The sequence below is a fragment of the Anarrhichthys ocellatus genome, unplaced genomic scaffold (assembly GCF_004355925.1).
Source record: "Anarrhichthys ocellatus isolate YVR2014 unplaced genomic scaffold, GSC_Weel_1.0 scaffold48, whole genome shotgun sequence".
Taxonomy (NCBI): domain Eukaryota; kingdom Metazoa; phylum Chordata; class Actinopteri; order Perciformes; family Anarhichadidae; genus Anarrhichthys; species Anarrhichthys ocellatus.
The window spans coordinates 2898116-2911649 of NW_022280078.1; the positions used below are offsets into that span (position 1 = coordinate 2898116).

The following is a 13534-nucleotide window of genomic DNA, read 5'->3' on the forward strand; positions in this document are numbered from 1 at the left end:
TTTTTTATATGCTTGTGTTATTTACTTTGGTTATTTTCAGTGTTGTTCATATTATTTCACTTTGTTTTGATTCATCGTATTGTTTGGGTATACCTCACAAGTATTGTAGCACCTTAAGGAAACTGTCAAAGTAAGACCTTAGTTGAAATACTTTTTGATGTAAAAGGCAATGTGAGAAAAGAACAAATAAAGAACAAGTTTAAAAATAGAGTTTCTGGTTGTAAATGGGCTGTGTATGTGGCCTTTGGAACCACTAGGCCAACATGCTGGTCCATGGAGCTGTGTTGCAGCATGTCCTGCACGCTCACAGTCTCACAGACGCTTATAGTTCTTGTCTTGGTGCTGCTACTGCTGAGCTGAGGAATGCTGTGCAACCACAGTAAACAACAACCCTTTCTAAAGAACAGTTTCAGTCCTTCGGGGTGCTCCAATTTAGCCAATGTGCATGTACAAACGTTTTTCAGTTTGGATAGTATCTGATTCCGCTTTAACAAATCCATTATTTTATTTGGCCAACGGACACCTTCCCTCAGGAGGTAAAGGTAAAGGCCACTGTTTGCTGTCGAACTGCTCCTCCAACATTGCCAAGGCAGGTAAAATTGGAAAATATATCTTACTGTTTGTTTAAAATGGAAATTTGGATTTTGTGTATTTAATATTCTTATAAGATAGAACTGTTTTATAACTTGTTCTATAGGGCTTTCATTTTGAAATGCTACATCAGAATGTGCTGGTTCTCTCTAAGTGACACTTTGAGGTGGTCCGCTTTTAACCTGTTGTCAAATGATTTTGTAACTATGCACCATTTCCTCTAAAATCTAATCTGACATTAGACAGACTATCATAAGCTTGCATCGTGTAACTTGTGATCCATGCAGATGACTGCCTGCACACATGTCCTCTTCTTCTTTGTGTTGGATAACAAGTACTTATTGTATGTTCACATGTTCTATGCCTTAAGGATAAAACGTATGTATTTGTGTTTCTGTTGTTACACAGATAAAGCACTTCTTATACTTCTTTAACTGCACGGCCTGCACGGGATGAAACAGGATGTTCCAGTACACAGGCCCCCACCCTTGATCCCTCTCTTTATAACTCTGTACACATTTTAATCCGTAGTGCACACTTCTGCAGACTCTTTGTGACTCTGTACATCTGTGCCTCCTCTTGCAAGAATACAATATAATATTTTAAAGACAAGTTCTGTTTGACGATATTCTTCATTTCAGTTCAAAAAGACTCAACAGCGGGTAAAATACATTTTTCCACCACACAGGTTTTTGCGATAAATACTTGCAAATCTTCTCTTGACATCAGTAAATTCTCTGTATGGACATATTGGCAATCGTATTTTGTTGGAATGCACTTTATAAGTGTAACAGTCAGGTTGCATTACTGCAAAACTTGGGCATATGTAACATGCAATGGTGCACCTGGAAAGCTAGCCGCCATGCTAAACTTGTAGCATGCTGAGTCGAGTAGATATAAGTGCATATTTTCTTCATCCTTCACAGAACTTATCTCAATGCTGAGTCAATGAGGCGATTACCTTCCCTGTGTGTCGAGAAGTATATAACAGAAATATGAAACTTGAGACATTTACTTTGTTCACCTTCCAAAAAGCTCCAGGTAACACTGACAAAATGTTGAATTTGAATGAGGCACATTTGCAGCCATGTTCTCCCACCATGGCCTGAAGTTAGAATGACGGCGCTCACTCCGCTCACCGGGCTCCACGGCGGTCATGACGCACACAAGGTCATCAGGTTTTCCGCGTGAATCCGTGTCCACAAGACGGAGGATGAAAAGTTGACAGTGAAATAACAGTTTTCAGCTTCACGATGTGAATTATGCCTGTCCGGCTGCTCAGCACAGCCGAGCAGAGTGTGGGGGTTTGAGTCGTGGGTGGTGTTACCGATATCCAGCTGCATTAGCCTCAGTATATCGTGGCGCGTAGAGCCTGCAGGCCTGCAGCCGCAGCCTCAGTGGGTGAATGGTTGGATGTGAATGGAGGTCAAGGCGCTGGTGCTCCTACCGCCTTGCTTAACAAGCAGCGCCAATTCCTTCCTCATGCTCTTGGCTCTTACAGTGAACTATTTGATTTTCCAATTCACTATTTTCTCCGCATGCAGCCTCCCCTTGGATAGGCTGCATCCAACCGCACCGCTAGAGCGCTTGACTTATCCGGGCGTCTGTGGAGGAGGAAATCCAGTGGGGTCCAGGAACCCACTCAAACTGAGTTATGAGGTCATCAACAGCAACCTCCGCCTCCCGATCCTCCTGAAGTATACGCTTAACTTTCACTGCTGTGAGTGTTTTCTTCTTCGCTACTTTGCGCTGTCTTTCATTCTCACTGCTGCTGGAAATCTGTCATTTCTACATCCAGCATCCCACATACTGTCAATGCTGCCCATACTCTCCGCCGCTGCTGACTCTTCTGTAAAAAATAATTTACCAACACTCACTCACATGTTGGAAGAGTCTGGACTTCAACCACTGTGTTTCAACGCAGGGACTTTATCAGGGTGCTTTACCGTAAAAGTACATATAATATATGTATGGGAGTACAGAAAGTTGAAACTAGCGATTGAGACCATATAAACTCATGTTTACAATCTTTACTGAGGTAATAAATCAAGTAAGAAGTAGAGTAATTTCCTAATAGACTTCTATACAATCAGACTTCTATTTGCAACCAGAGAATTGGCCCCTAATGGCCATTAGAAAAAAATCCAAGTTTGAGGCACTTGTGCATTGGTTTCACTAGGTTGCCACCTGATTAAACTCATTCATCCATTCACCTTAAACATCTAGTGTGAGAGCCTAAACACAAGCATAAAAAGCTGAATAATAATGTAGTCTTCTTGATCAAATATGTTGGCGTAAAACAAATTAAATGCAACGCCATTGAACATTTTACTGATACGTATACCAACATTTTAGTGACTTGCCAGATCGAGTCTGCAGTTCTGCAGGTGGTCAGGCTATCTATAAATGTACTCTTGACTTGATGAATTAAGTTTTACTCCACTCCTATATATTGTCACTGGGTCGGACTTTTCAGTCATCGTTCGTCTCCCAAATGTCCAGAATGTTTCTACCATCTCAGTTGCATCTGTATCTCTCTGTTAACCGTTTGATAGTACATGAGAGATTCTGAGCGTATCTTGTTTTCTTTAGACCAGCCAGCTGGATGAGACCGGGGTCTGGGGACGGTGGGGGGGTTGTGTAAACAGTGAGGAGAGTAGCATACTTTGCAGCCATGAGTTTAGACACAGAAGATGAGACCATGTGATCCGTGTAGAAAAATGTCCAGCCTCAATAAATCACTCAGTGAGAGCGTAAAACCGGTCCTAAGAGATATCTAAATATAACCTGCTCGCTTTGCTGAGCTGTAAACTGAAAGATGGATGAACTGACCTCAAGGTCATTATACTGGAAAAGTTAAATCTGCCTTTGGCTTTTTTTTAAAAATATAAATCAACTGAGCAAATACAAACCCCAAAGTCAACATGGCCTTTTAAGACAGATTATTGACTGACAACATCATTGAAATATAAACACAGCTGAGACACAAGCAGGAGGATAAAAAATGATTTGACTATTGGCAGTATTATCAATCATTTCTCTACAGCACCTCAAACAGGGTTAATATGAACATTTCTCCCCCCCCCCATAAAAAAATAAAAAATACTAAACATACAATCACAAGTTGCAATGGTCGATGGCAAAAAATATTTCAATGTAGTAAGAATTCCTCGAAGCATAAAATAACCAGCAATATACAGGCAAAAAAATCACAAAATTTGATATAAAACCAAATATATATTTTTTATGATGTCAAAATGTTTGTCTGTTGTTTTTGGAACGCTATAATACAATAAAAGATGTATTGTCAAAGACAAAAAGGATTTTAATTTCTTTGGAGGGCCCCATGGAGACTTGTAATGCTTAGTTCACACCACACGACTGCGTACTCTGATTCTCCACTCGCACACCGCTTCAGAGGAAAAACGCTCCCACATCAGCGCTCGAGTCTAGGTGGCTGAATGTGCCGCCAAATGTCACCCAGATATGTAAAAGGTGAGTTGAAGATATTTACCTTGGTTGTTAGCAAACAGCTGGGAGATATTGGCGCACGAGACACTGACCAGCTGTCCCACCTCAGCACGATACCAGCAACGGATCTCATCCCACGCTGCAGGACAACCTGAGACGAGAAGACAACATTTATCACATATTCATCACTTCGCCAGTTAGTTTGAGTGATGAGCTCACAGTTGAGGAGGACAACGTCAAAGAGACTGTGCTGTATTAAATATGGTCAGACGCATTTAGGCTCTATAGATGGCAGATTGATCGATTTTTTTGGAAAGAGGAGAGGTAACTTAATTATTTCTTGTGTTGATGAAGTTAAATTATTACGTGACATTTTGTGTTGGAACTGCAACAAATCTCTGTCGACTAAAACCTTGTTTTCTTAACACAGGTGAAAGGAATGTCCTATTGCAGTAGGACTTTTTCAAATAGTCTCCAAAAGAGACATTTTTAAGTATTATCTATATCGTCTATCCATAAAGAATACGGAAGGAGGCTGTACCAGAATCAAGACAAAATAAACTGGATTGTAAGGAACTCTATAAAGCAAGTGGATTCAGGAAAAAGGTGGAAATGATCTCCCTGCCAGGGCCAAATCTTTACCTGTTTCAAATTATAGGAAAAAAATGATTTGATAAGCGGGAGAATTTTGCAGCATAATGTCTTATATCTGATTTAATCCTGACTGTGGAGAGGGATCGATCTTTCTTCTCCTCTCTCTTTATTGCAGCTCACTTCAAATGTAGTCAGTGGGTGACCTTGATCACCTCTTAATGCTACAGTACATGCTAAGGTTAGCTACTGATTCACATACCTAATTAGGAACAATTTTATTTGTATAGAAACTCAGTCGTCTGGTGTAATCTTTCAAGGGGTTTTCCCCCAGTCTGGGAAAATGAGGGACTTTGGTGACGTCCTCCACCCTCCTCTCTGCCCACGCTTCCTCTCTGCTGTTCCCCTCACATGGCTGCAGCCGCCGAACGAGGGAGATAGATGGAGCAGTAATGAGGAGCCCGTCTCTCTCTCTCTGCCGCCACAACGCCTCGCACATCAAAGCTGCTTGGCCCTGTGTCAATTAAAACGGCAGCGCGCAGAGACACACCACCACTCATTCATAATAAAACACAGCTTTTTGGCTATGCTGGAGGTTCTCCGATGGGACAAACATCTCGCTGGATAAATGTGGCTTTGAACTGAAATTTTTGCCATGCATAGTAGCTATTTAGCTATGGCTGTTTGTACAGTCCTGTTAACTGTAAGCATCTTGAGCACAACGCCCTTCCTTTCATTAAATCCCCTCTCCGTGGTGTCAGTCATCCTGTTTGGATCAGTGGTCTGTGTGACAGGCTTAAGTTCTTCTACAGCGGCATTATACTCGCCCCTTGACGCGTTAGAAACCCACCAAACAAAAGAAAAAACAACCTTCTTTTACTTCCTCTGTTGATTTTGTGTTTATTATTTACACAGTTACATCATTCTAATACAATTACCCACACTGCTAGCCTTGGAGTAACACTATAACAATGAACATGTAGACTAAGTAACTAACCAAGGTATTGACAAACTTTACAGGCTATATAGATCATTTTCAAATAGATGCATTGATTGCATTGGTATACATATTGGATTACTGCAGAGGTCCTAAACATTTATGGCGGTCCCTACATCTTTAGTGAGACAAACACATGCAGCCTCGTTAGAGCTGCTTAGAATGTGAATCACACTAATGGCTGTCGCTGGTATACGAGACAGCATTAGAAAGAGGTACATATTATCGTCTGTTTATTACCTGAAGCACGGCTTCCATCACATGTGACTCATTGGATCATCTTTCTGTCGCAGGTAAAATCCAGCCTGGGTGGTATGTCTTTAAACCTCGCCGTGTTTGCTTTGTGGCAGTTATACAAGGATTTCCCCCTCTGACACTTATGTGATCTACAGTATAATAAAACTCGGAACAAGTTATGAGCTTTTTTTCATTTCCAAGGGTCAGACGAGATTCGGAAAGGAGAATAGATTGACCGTCAATCCAAGCGGATGTCCTGTTCTTCCTCTTCACCTGTACGGTCATCATATCTCAATATTTGATTCCTCCTCTGGCTACAGCTCTCCCTATCACACTGCGCTTTGTAGTGTTTTCATGGTTCAATAAACCATTTGTCATGTGCATTGCTGCTCTTGTAATATTGTTACTAATATTACAGGAGCAAAGGTTCCACTGGGATGTATGTACGACGATATCTACCCTTTAATAAACAATATTACGTGATAAGGGAGAAGCAGGAGTAGACGGCGAACCAGAAGAAGACGAGGAGGAAGGAGTGGAATTCAGGAGGGTGCTTGTTTAGTTTACCTGACAGATTATGGAAATCTAAAGATGGTTTTATGTTCTGTTTAGACAGCAGTCCTCTAATCCGCCTCCCGCTTTGCAAACCCAAACTGTACAGTCTTCCACTACCACCTGACACTGACTATCCAAGCAGAGCTGAATGTTGAATCTTGATTTAATAAGATGAGACAACTATAGACAATGTCTATATTGCGTAGAATATTTATCAAGCAAATTGTCTGTAACTGGTTGCTGCTGTTGAGAGACAGAGTGAAGTAATGTTGACATTTAAGCAGTGTGCACATTGCTCTCTCCTAGAGCCTTTTAAAGTTTAAAGTTAAAAAGAATCATGTTTGATGCGTGGAAAGGCTTCTCTTTAGAGAACAGCGACTTCTTCCTTGTAAATGAGACAGGGTAAGAGATGAATTGAACTCCAAAAGTGATTTCACATGCTTTTGTGCACCAATCAGGTCTGCTTGAAACAATGCAACTCATTGTTTCTCTCCCAACACATTTAACATACATTAAAAACCTCAGAGTCCTGCCTTTTTCATCACGGTTATGGAGGGGCGAGAGAATTTGGCTGAACCAAACTTTCAAATCTAACCAGACGCACACTGACTTATATTGAGCGGAACAAACTGCTCAAAATTTGCAAAAAAAGAAAAGGAAAAAAAAGAGTCAGTACTCTGAAATTAAGATAAAGGAAAAACAAAATTGGAAAAAAACAAATTAAAAACTTGTAGCAACAAATGTGTATTGGATGTATTGCTCAGGACCCAAGGAAGTGCAGTGTGAAGCTTGAAGTTACCGGAGGTCAAGCAATCGGTCAGTTCAGAACCAGCGTGTTTTGACCGGGCACTGCGTTAGTCACATGAAACAGAAAAGCAACAACTCTTCACATTTGAGAAGCTCGAACCTTCAAACATGTAGCATTTCGACTTGATAAACGATGAATCCATCATCAATATCACTGCGGATTAACGTTGATGTGTTTGAAGCCCTATCATTTCTGCAATCAAATGTACTTTGTTATTTCCCACCTCTGGTATTTGGTCCGTGTAATTAGTTATGAAAATGACAATTGCGAGTGATCGCAAAGAGACAGAGAGGGCAGGACCGCCACGGTGTGTAATGATCTGTGGAAATGTCAACACTGGAACATGAAAGCTATGTGGAAAAAGACCCGTGCACACACACACACACACACACACACACTTAAATTCATGAGGCTGGCTCTTGCTTACTGTGGGTCTAATTGCAAGTATCCTTTGAAAATGGACAAGACTGTTAATCCCCTCTCACTGTTCACTCCTGCGTTACTTCCTTATTGCTTCTCTGTCACTGACTTCCCTTGTTTCTGCCCTGATAGAGTCTCCTGTGGGACTGGAGGCATGAAGGTAATTAATCCAAAGTAAGACAAGACATCTGCCCTCTCTCTGTCTCTAGTGGACAGTTGTTGACTGCTCAAGAAAGAGAAAAAGGGAACAAGGTGAATTTGAGAGTGTGATTTCACCTGTTTTGGTGTTTGTACTTTTTTATCCATTACTGGCAAATATAACGAACCACACTAACACCCGCAAAATGTGCAGCCTCTTGTAACACTGGCCTCACAGAGCCTCGTCATTTTCCAATCACTCTTTCATGAGCCGTATCGCCCTTTGCACTCTTCTCTTTTCATTCCACCCATCTGTTCGTTCCACATTTAGTCACATCTGATGGGTTCGTTCAGTCTTGATGAATCCTGATGAATTAGTCTGAATGGATTTGCAGGTGAATCCTGTACCCTAAACACACTTCTTTGGCTTCATATTCAAACCAACAACTTCTCACTTTTTTCGTGCTTTGAGGTACTAGCAGCATCCGTTATGCCTATGGAAAGAAAACTCAATTATTTGGGATTTTCATGCTTACAGGTGAAATGGCTTGGTAGATTTTGACCAGTTAATCAACATCCACATCTCAAATTTGGTCCCTAACTGAGATAATTTGTATTAGTAAATTACATTCATGCTCTCAAATTGATATTTGTGTGAACAAACAGGGTTGGGGCCCCAAAAATGTCAGCGAGTGGCAACCAGAATCTCTGTATGAAGTCGCTGTTATTATTAGGCTTTATATGTGCACATAACTGTTAACAGTAAATAATATTTACTTCACTAAAGTTGATTAAATGCAATTAATTAAACCACTGCAAGGCAACTGTAACACCGAGGTCCTTAATTTCTTAACAGTAAAAGTTATGAAGTTTTTTGAGATGTGCAGGAAAACAATGACTCTAGGAGTCCTGATAATCTTATTCTCTCCCTTAGCTATCAATTTACAATATCAGACCACCTTGCTTCTGCCCATTTAAACAGTGATTTGTTCTTGAATGAACATTTCTCAATAATCTGCTTCCTTATGACCTTGACATTTCCGGGGGCAGATGCTCTTTTATGAGTTGAGTAAATTCTCTAAAACCATCATATAGCATCTAAAATATATTAAAATGAGTTTCTCACATTTGGTAGAGATCAGGCAACTCTCATGGTGGTCCTGTTGATTGCCAAACACAGGTGGAAAGAATTACATTATCCATGGCTTCGTTACATTCAGGTGTGCATGCTGGCCATAATAAATGTTGTTTACACCCGTGTTGTTCAGTCAAAATGTGTATGTATGTACCTATGCAAAATAAGAACAGAAAAAAACGTGCAAAAAAAGAAGCAAAAACTGTGTTCCTTCAAATGTTCATTTAAAATTCAAAAGTCAACAGTATGAATGAAGCTTCAAACTATTCATTTCCTATTCTGCGTACTGGTTAGGAGGGCACTCGGTTTATTATTGGTCGCTGTCCATTGACATGTGGTGCTGAATTAATGTTGCCGAGGCATGTTGTGTTCACATAGCTTTGTCCTGACTTATTGTTGGAATATTGTCTTGTATTGATGAGTTTCATATTGGGTTTGATGATTAGGAGGGCACCTCCTTTAATATTTGTCGCAGTTCATTGCCGGACAGTTGCTGAATAAATATTGCTGTGGCATGTTTGACCTAAAGACCTTTAGCTAAAGGTCTACAAGCAGACGGGCGGCTTCAAAATAAAATCCTGCTGGCACTTTTGCCGGCTTCGCTCATGCTTTGCTATCAGTGGCTCCTTCTTCATGTGCTTGGCTGCTGATGTCCAATTGAAATGGAATTCAACCATTCAGTCCGATTATATGATATTTTAGTTGTTTTTATTAAGTTTTTCTACTGATTTATTATACCTTTACTGTGTGATTACCTATTTCTTAAACTTGTTTTGATCTTGTTTTTCTACTTTTGTCTCTTGTTTATTCGTTAGCACTATCCACTCTGATGCTGTAATCCTGCAAATTGTGCCTTATTCTTTCCTTTTGATGCAGCTGTACAGCGCCGACCATAGAAATAGAGTTGCTGCAGCTCCATCCATCACCACATCCTTGTCAAGATGAGCAAAATGTGTGTCACTGTTGATTTAATAAAGGTTCAATGTTCATGTATGCGTTTAATAATAGTGATTATATCTCCCAGCAGAACTTTTTGGCTGCTCAGATTTTGTCTGAGCTCCCTCAAAAGAGCCAAGCCTTTTCGGGGGCAGCTTGACTGTTTCCACCTCCTGACCGGATCTTTGTTCGAGCCGACTTGAGAAGTGAAGCGGTGCTTCAGTTAAGTCAGTGTTCATTCCTGACTTATACCTGATTTGAAGCGTCTTATATCTGCCGCTTCAAATGCTAATTGTCACATCTTTGCTGTGAATGATCACAGGAAAGGGTGAGAAATAATGTAATTAATTCTTAGCGACACCAGCTGTGTCATGCACAGTAAGTCCCACTGGGCGAGCAGACGACTGCCTCACCGAGCGTGTAGCTTTCACAACAACCTTTTCAAAGTTGGGAGACGGAGCGAGGCGAGAGCGAAGCTTGCCTGCCTAGAATGACCGTCTCGTCACTCGAAAACACTTTAGAACAAAGAGAATTCATATTTCAGGTGTAATCGACCTGCTTTCAGACGGCAGCTCGGATTGAAAATTAAACACGGTCCCTCGTGAAGGACAAGCTGTTCCTGTGGCTGAGTTTGTTGTTTGTCTTTTACTGAGGCATTGAAGAGAGAATAATGGATGAATCTCCTCTGATTCAGTTGGCTCACCTCCTACTTGAGCTGCACAGATGAAAGAGGGCCAGGCCAGGTTGACCAATCAGTGCCTTTAATCCAGGCATCTCCACACCTGATTAGATCCCTTGATTGTTTTGGCTGCTCTGCCAAATCAAGGTCGGTTAAACTGGAAGCAAATGCCCTCACTATACTCTTGATTAAAGAGACGCAATCATCAGCTAAAAGAAAGGCATCCAGCAGCCAGCTGTGTTTACTCCTAAGAGCCTTACATGATGCACTGTACTACGCAGACTGCACAAATCCGTCCTCACCTCAACATCTTTATCACCTCCATTTGTTTTTGTGTCACTGTCATGGCTATTTCTTACTGCATAAATAGTTTGTAAAAACGCAAGGCTCCTCATGTTCTCACCAAAGAATTCCAAGTTGGAGTTGATTTGCAACACAATGTAATTTCTCCACTCATCCAAAAGGCAGTTACCTTTCCCGCAGCAAGAAGGGACTGTTGACCATATACTGTTGAATGGGAAGCAAAGCCCTAACATTACAGCAACAACCCAAAAAAGGCCTCTGGTAACAGAAAGTGAAGATATAAGTGCATCAATCTCTTCTACACCATACTTAATTCCACTCAAATGTTCAATAAGAATCAAATGATGTATTATCAAGGTGAAAGAAAAGGTGAAGAAAATGGTATGCATCCGTTATTAAAAACCTGCACATGGTGCCTTTTTAAGAAGGTGATTCAGGTTTTTATGTTGGTAATTCAAAATTTCTCCTGTTTTTTAATATAAAAAATGAACATCCTTTGCTTTAATGAGGAGCCTCCAAGGGTGTGAATACAGACCTGAGCGGAAAGGAAAGAGTGGGCGCTGGAATGTGTTCTGTTGAAAAGGCCAACTCATCTCCACCATGGTTTTAATATTTGGGGGTAAAATCGTCAGTAGCAATCTATTTATAGTTTATGTAGAATAAGCATATAATTTTGTTAAAAAAAAACATTTAATTACATTTTCTTGGGTATTTTTGTCATATCCAGATATGCAACAATGAACGCTGGGTAATATGTAAGTTGATCAATGTCAAGTCTCTGATCATATGATGAGATGATAAATATAAGGTAGCTAGTTTATGCGCAAAATCTGACAAGACTGAGAGCACAGCACATCTGCAAACCAAAAATGTGTGCAAAAAGGACGGCAGGAGACTGTAGCTTGGATTCCATTGGAACTAAATGGTGTGTGTGTGTGTGTGTGTGTGTGTGTGTGTGTGTGTGTGTGTGTGCATGTGTGAGTGTGAACAAGTTACTAGTTCATAACTAGTACTTAGCGTACACTAGGGCTTGTAATAAGAGTGTGTACTGGGGACGGTCTTAACTACCTCACGTCAGTGTTGTAGTTGAAACCACCTTAACTGAGACCAAGTCATGACAAAGACCACGGCAGAGCGAGATCGAATCAAGACCAAGACCAGACCAGAGTCCCACACTGCATGACCATACCCTAACCTTAGCCAAAGCATCTAATCTTACCTCTAAAGCCAAGTCTGAGGGATAGAAACCTTGTGGGGACCTGATGGGACAAGAGTCCCCACTATGTAAGTGTGTGTGAGTGCGTAAAACACCGTGATGAAAACACACGGACCTGTCCTGGTGGAGTGGTTGCTCTCCTCCTGTTTGAGGATCTGGTTACAGTCCTCCTGAGCCTTCATGTGCTGAACCACCAGGGCACAGTCTGGGTGGATGGCCTCCGTCTAAGAAGAGAGAGCACACAGAGTTACACATGAAAGCACTCGTCAGTCACTATTTAGGATGACATGAATGTCTTCAGACAGCAATGACAGTAATTCCTTTGGAAAAGGTCAGTCTTTAACAGAAGTCTGTTAGACAACGTTGCTACAATTAAACCAAAATACCCAATATAGAAACTTAACGATGGAAACTTAAAGACCAAAACCAAACCATAAAAGCTTTTTAGTCTTTATAATACAGGTGTAAAACAGGCAGTATTTTTTCAGAGTGTAAAGCTGATATTTATTAATTCATTCATTTTTTGTCATCTTTGTGTTGAAGTGTAAGATGTTCAATACACTCACCCTCTAAACCTAATCCGTTAGTCATTTTAGTAGCTTTACACATTAAAATCAACACACTAATGTAGAAAAGAATCTAATAAAACGGTGTACACTGGTACTCTAGCTGGCACATAATTCATCTTTTACAAAAGCTGATTCACACATTCAGCTACTGAAGAAGGATCTAACTGAATCAACATCATATTGGTTTGTAAACCTTCACACTGTTGAAACAACCAAGTAAAGAAAAGGGATTCAAACATAATACGAGCACGGTAAGTTACATACTGTATATCAGAAAAACAGATGGAGGATTGTTCAATGGCACAAACATGGAGCCATTTAAATGTAGAAAGTGCATTTTATGTCTCCAGTGACAAGTAAGCAGAGTTTGAAAGTCAAGGCTCTCAATCTATAAATCTTTTGCGCATTACGCTCGTATGAGTTTAATCTAATCCTTGTTTAATACATATCGTTAGAAGATTACAAAAGATGCCAAGAAAATAAAGATTCCCGCAGCATCTCCAAATCAATCATTCGCAATCATGTCACAAAATGTATCTATTATGCTGCCAAATAAGAAATAATCCCTTTAATTGCTTTAAATGTGTCTGATTGATTTCCCTGATTCATGTTTTTTGTTTGAAATGTGTGAACCATTGCTGGTAGACCGCCTGCCAGTTGGACAGATGGAGACAACGCAGGTGAGCGTGACCTTTGACCTCATTTCTCTTACAGCACTGCTGTGTCCAGGATTAACACGAGAGGAGACGCGCTCACTGCTATCGGACAGACAACACCTCCTTGGATGTTGGAGGAGATCTTACCCTACAGCTGTCATGTTGTTGTTCCCTTTATGTCAATCTGTGTGTGTGTGTGTGTGTGTGTGTGTGTGTGTGTGTGTGTGTGTGT

At 40.7% G+C, this 13534-nt stretch overlaps 1 protein-coding gene across 3 annotated transcripts in view; it reads right to left on the reverse strand.

Annotated features, from left to right (window-relative positions):
• The window catches only part of ghrhrb (growth hormone releasing hormone receptor b), a 35636-nt gene that overhangs the window by 15704 nt on the left and 6398 nt on the right, over nt 1–13534 (reverse strand). For all 3 annotated transcript variants that reach the window (XM_031869641.1, XM_031869640.1, XM_031869642.1), the window contains exons 2-3: nt 12193–12301; nt 4106–4213 (exon numbers count right to left, since the gene is read on the reverse strand). In XM_031869641.1, the coding sequence (XP_031725501.1) occupies nt 4106–4213; nt 12193–12301 (217 nt within the window). The remainder of the gene's footprint in view (nt 1–4105; nt 4214–12192; nt 12302–13534) is intronic.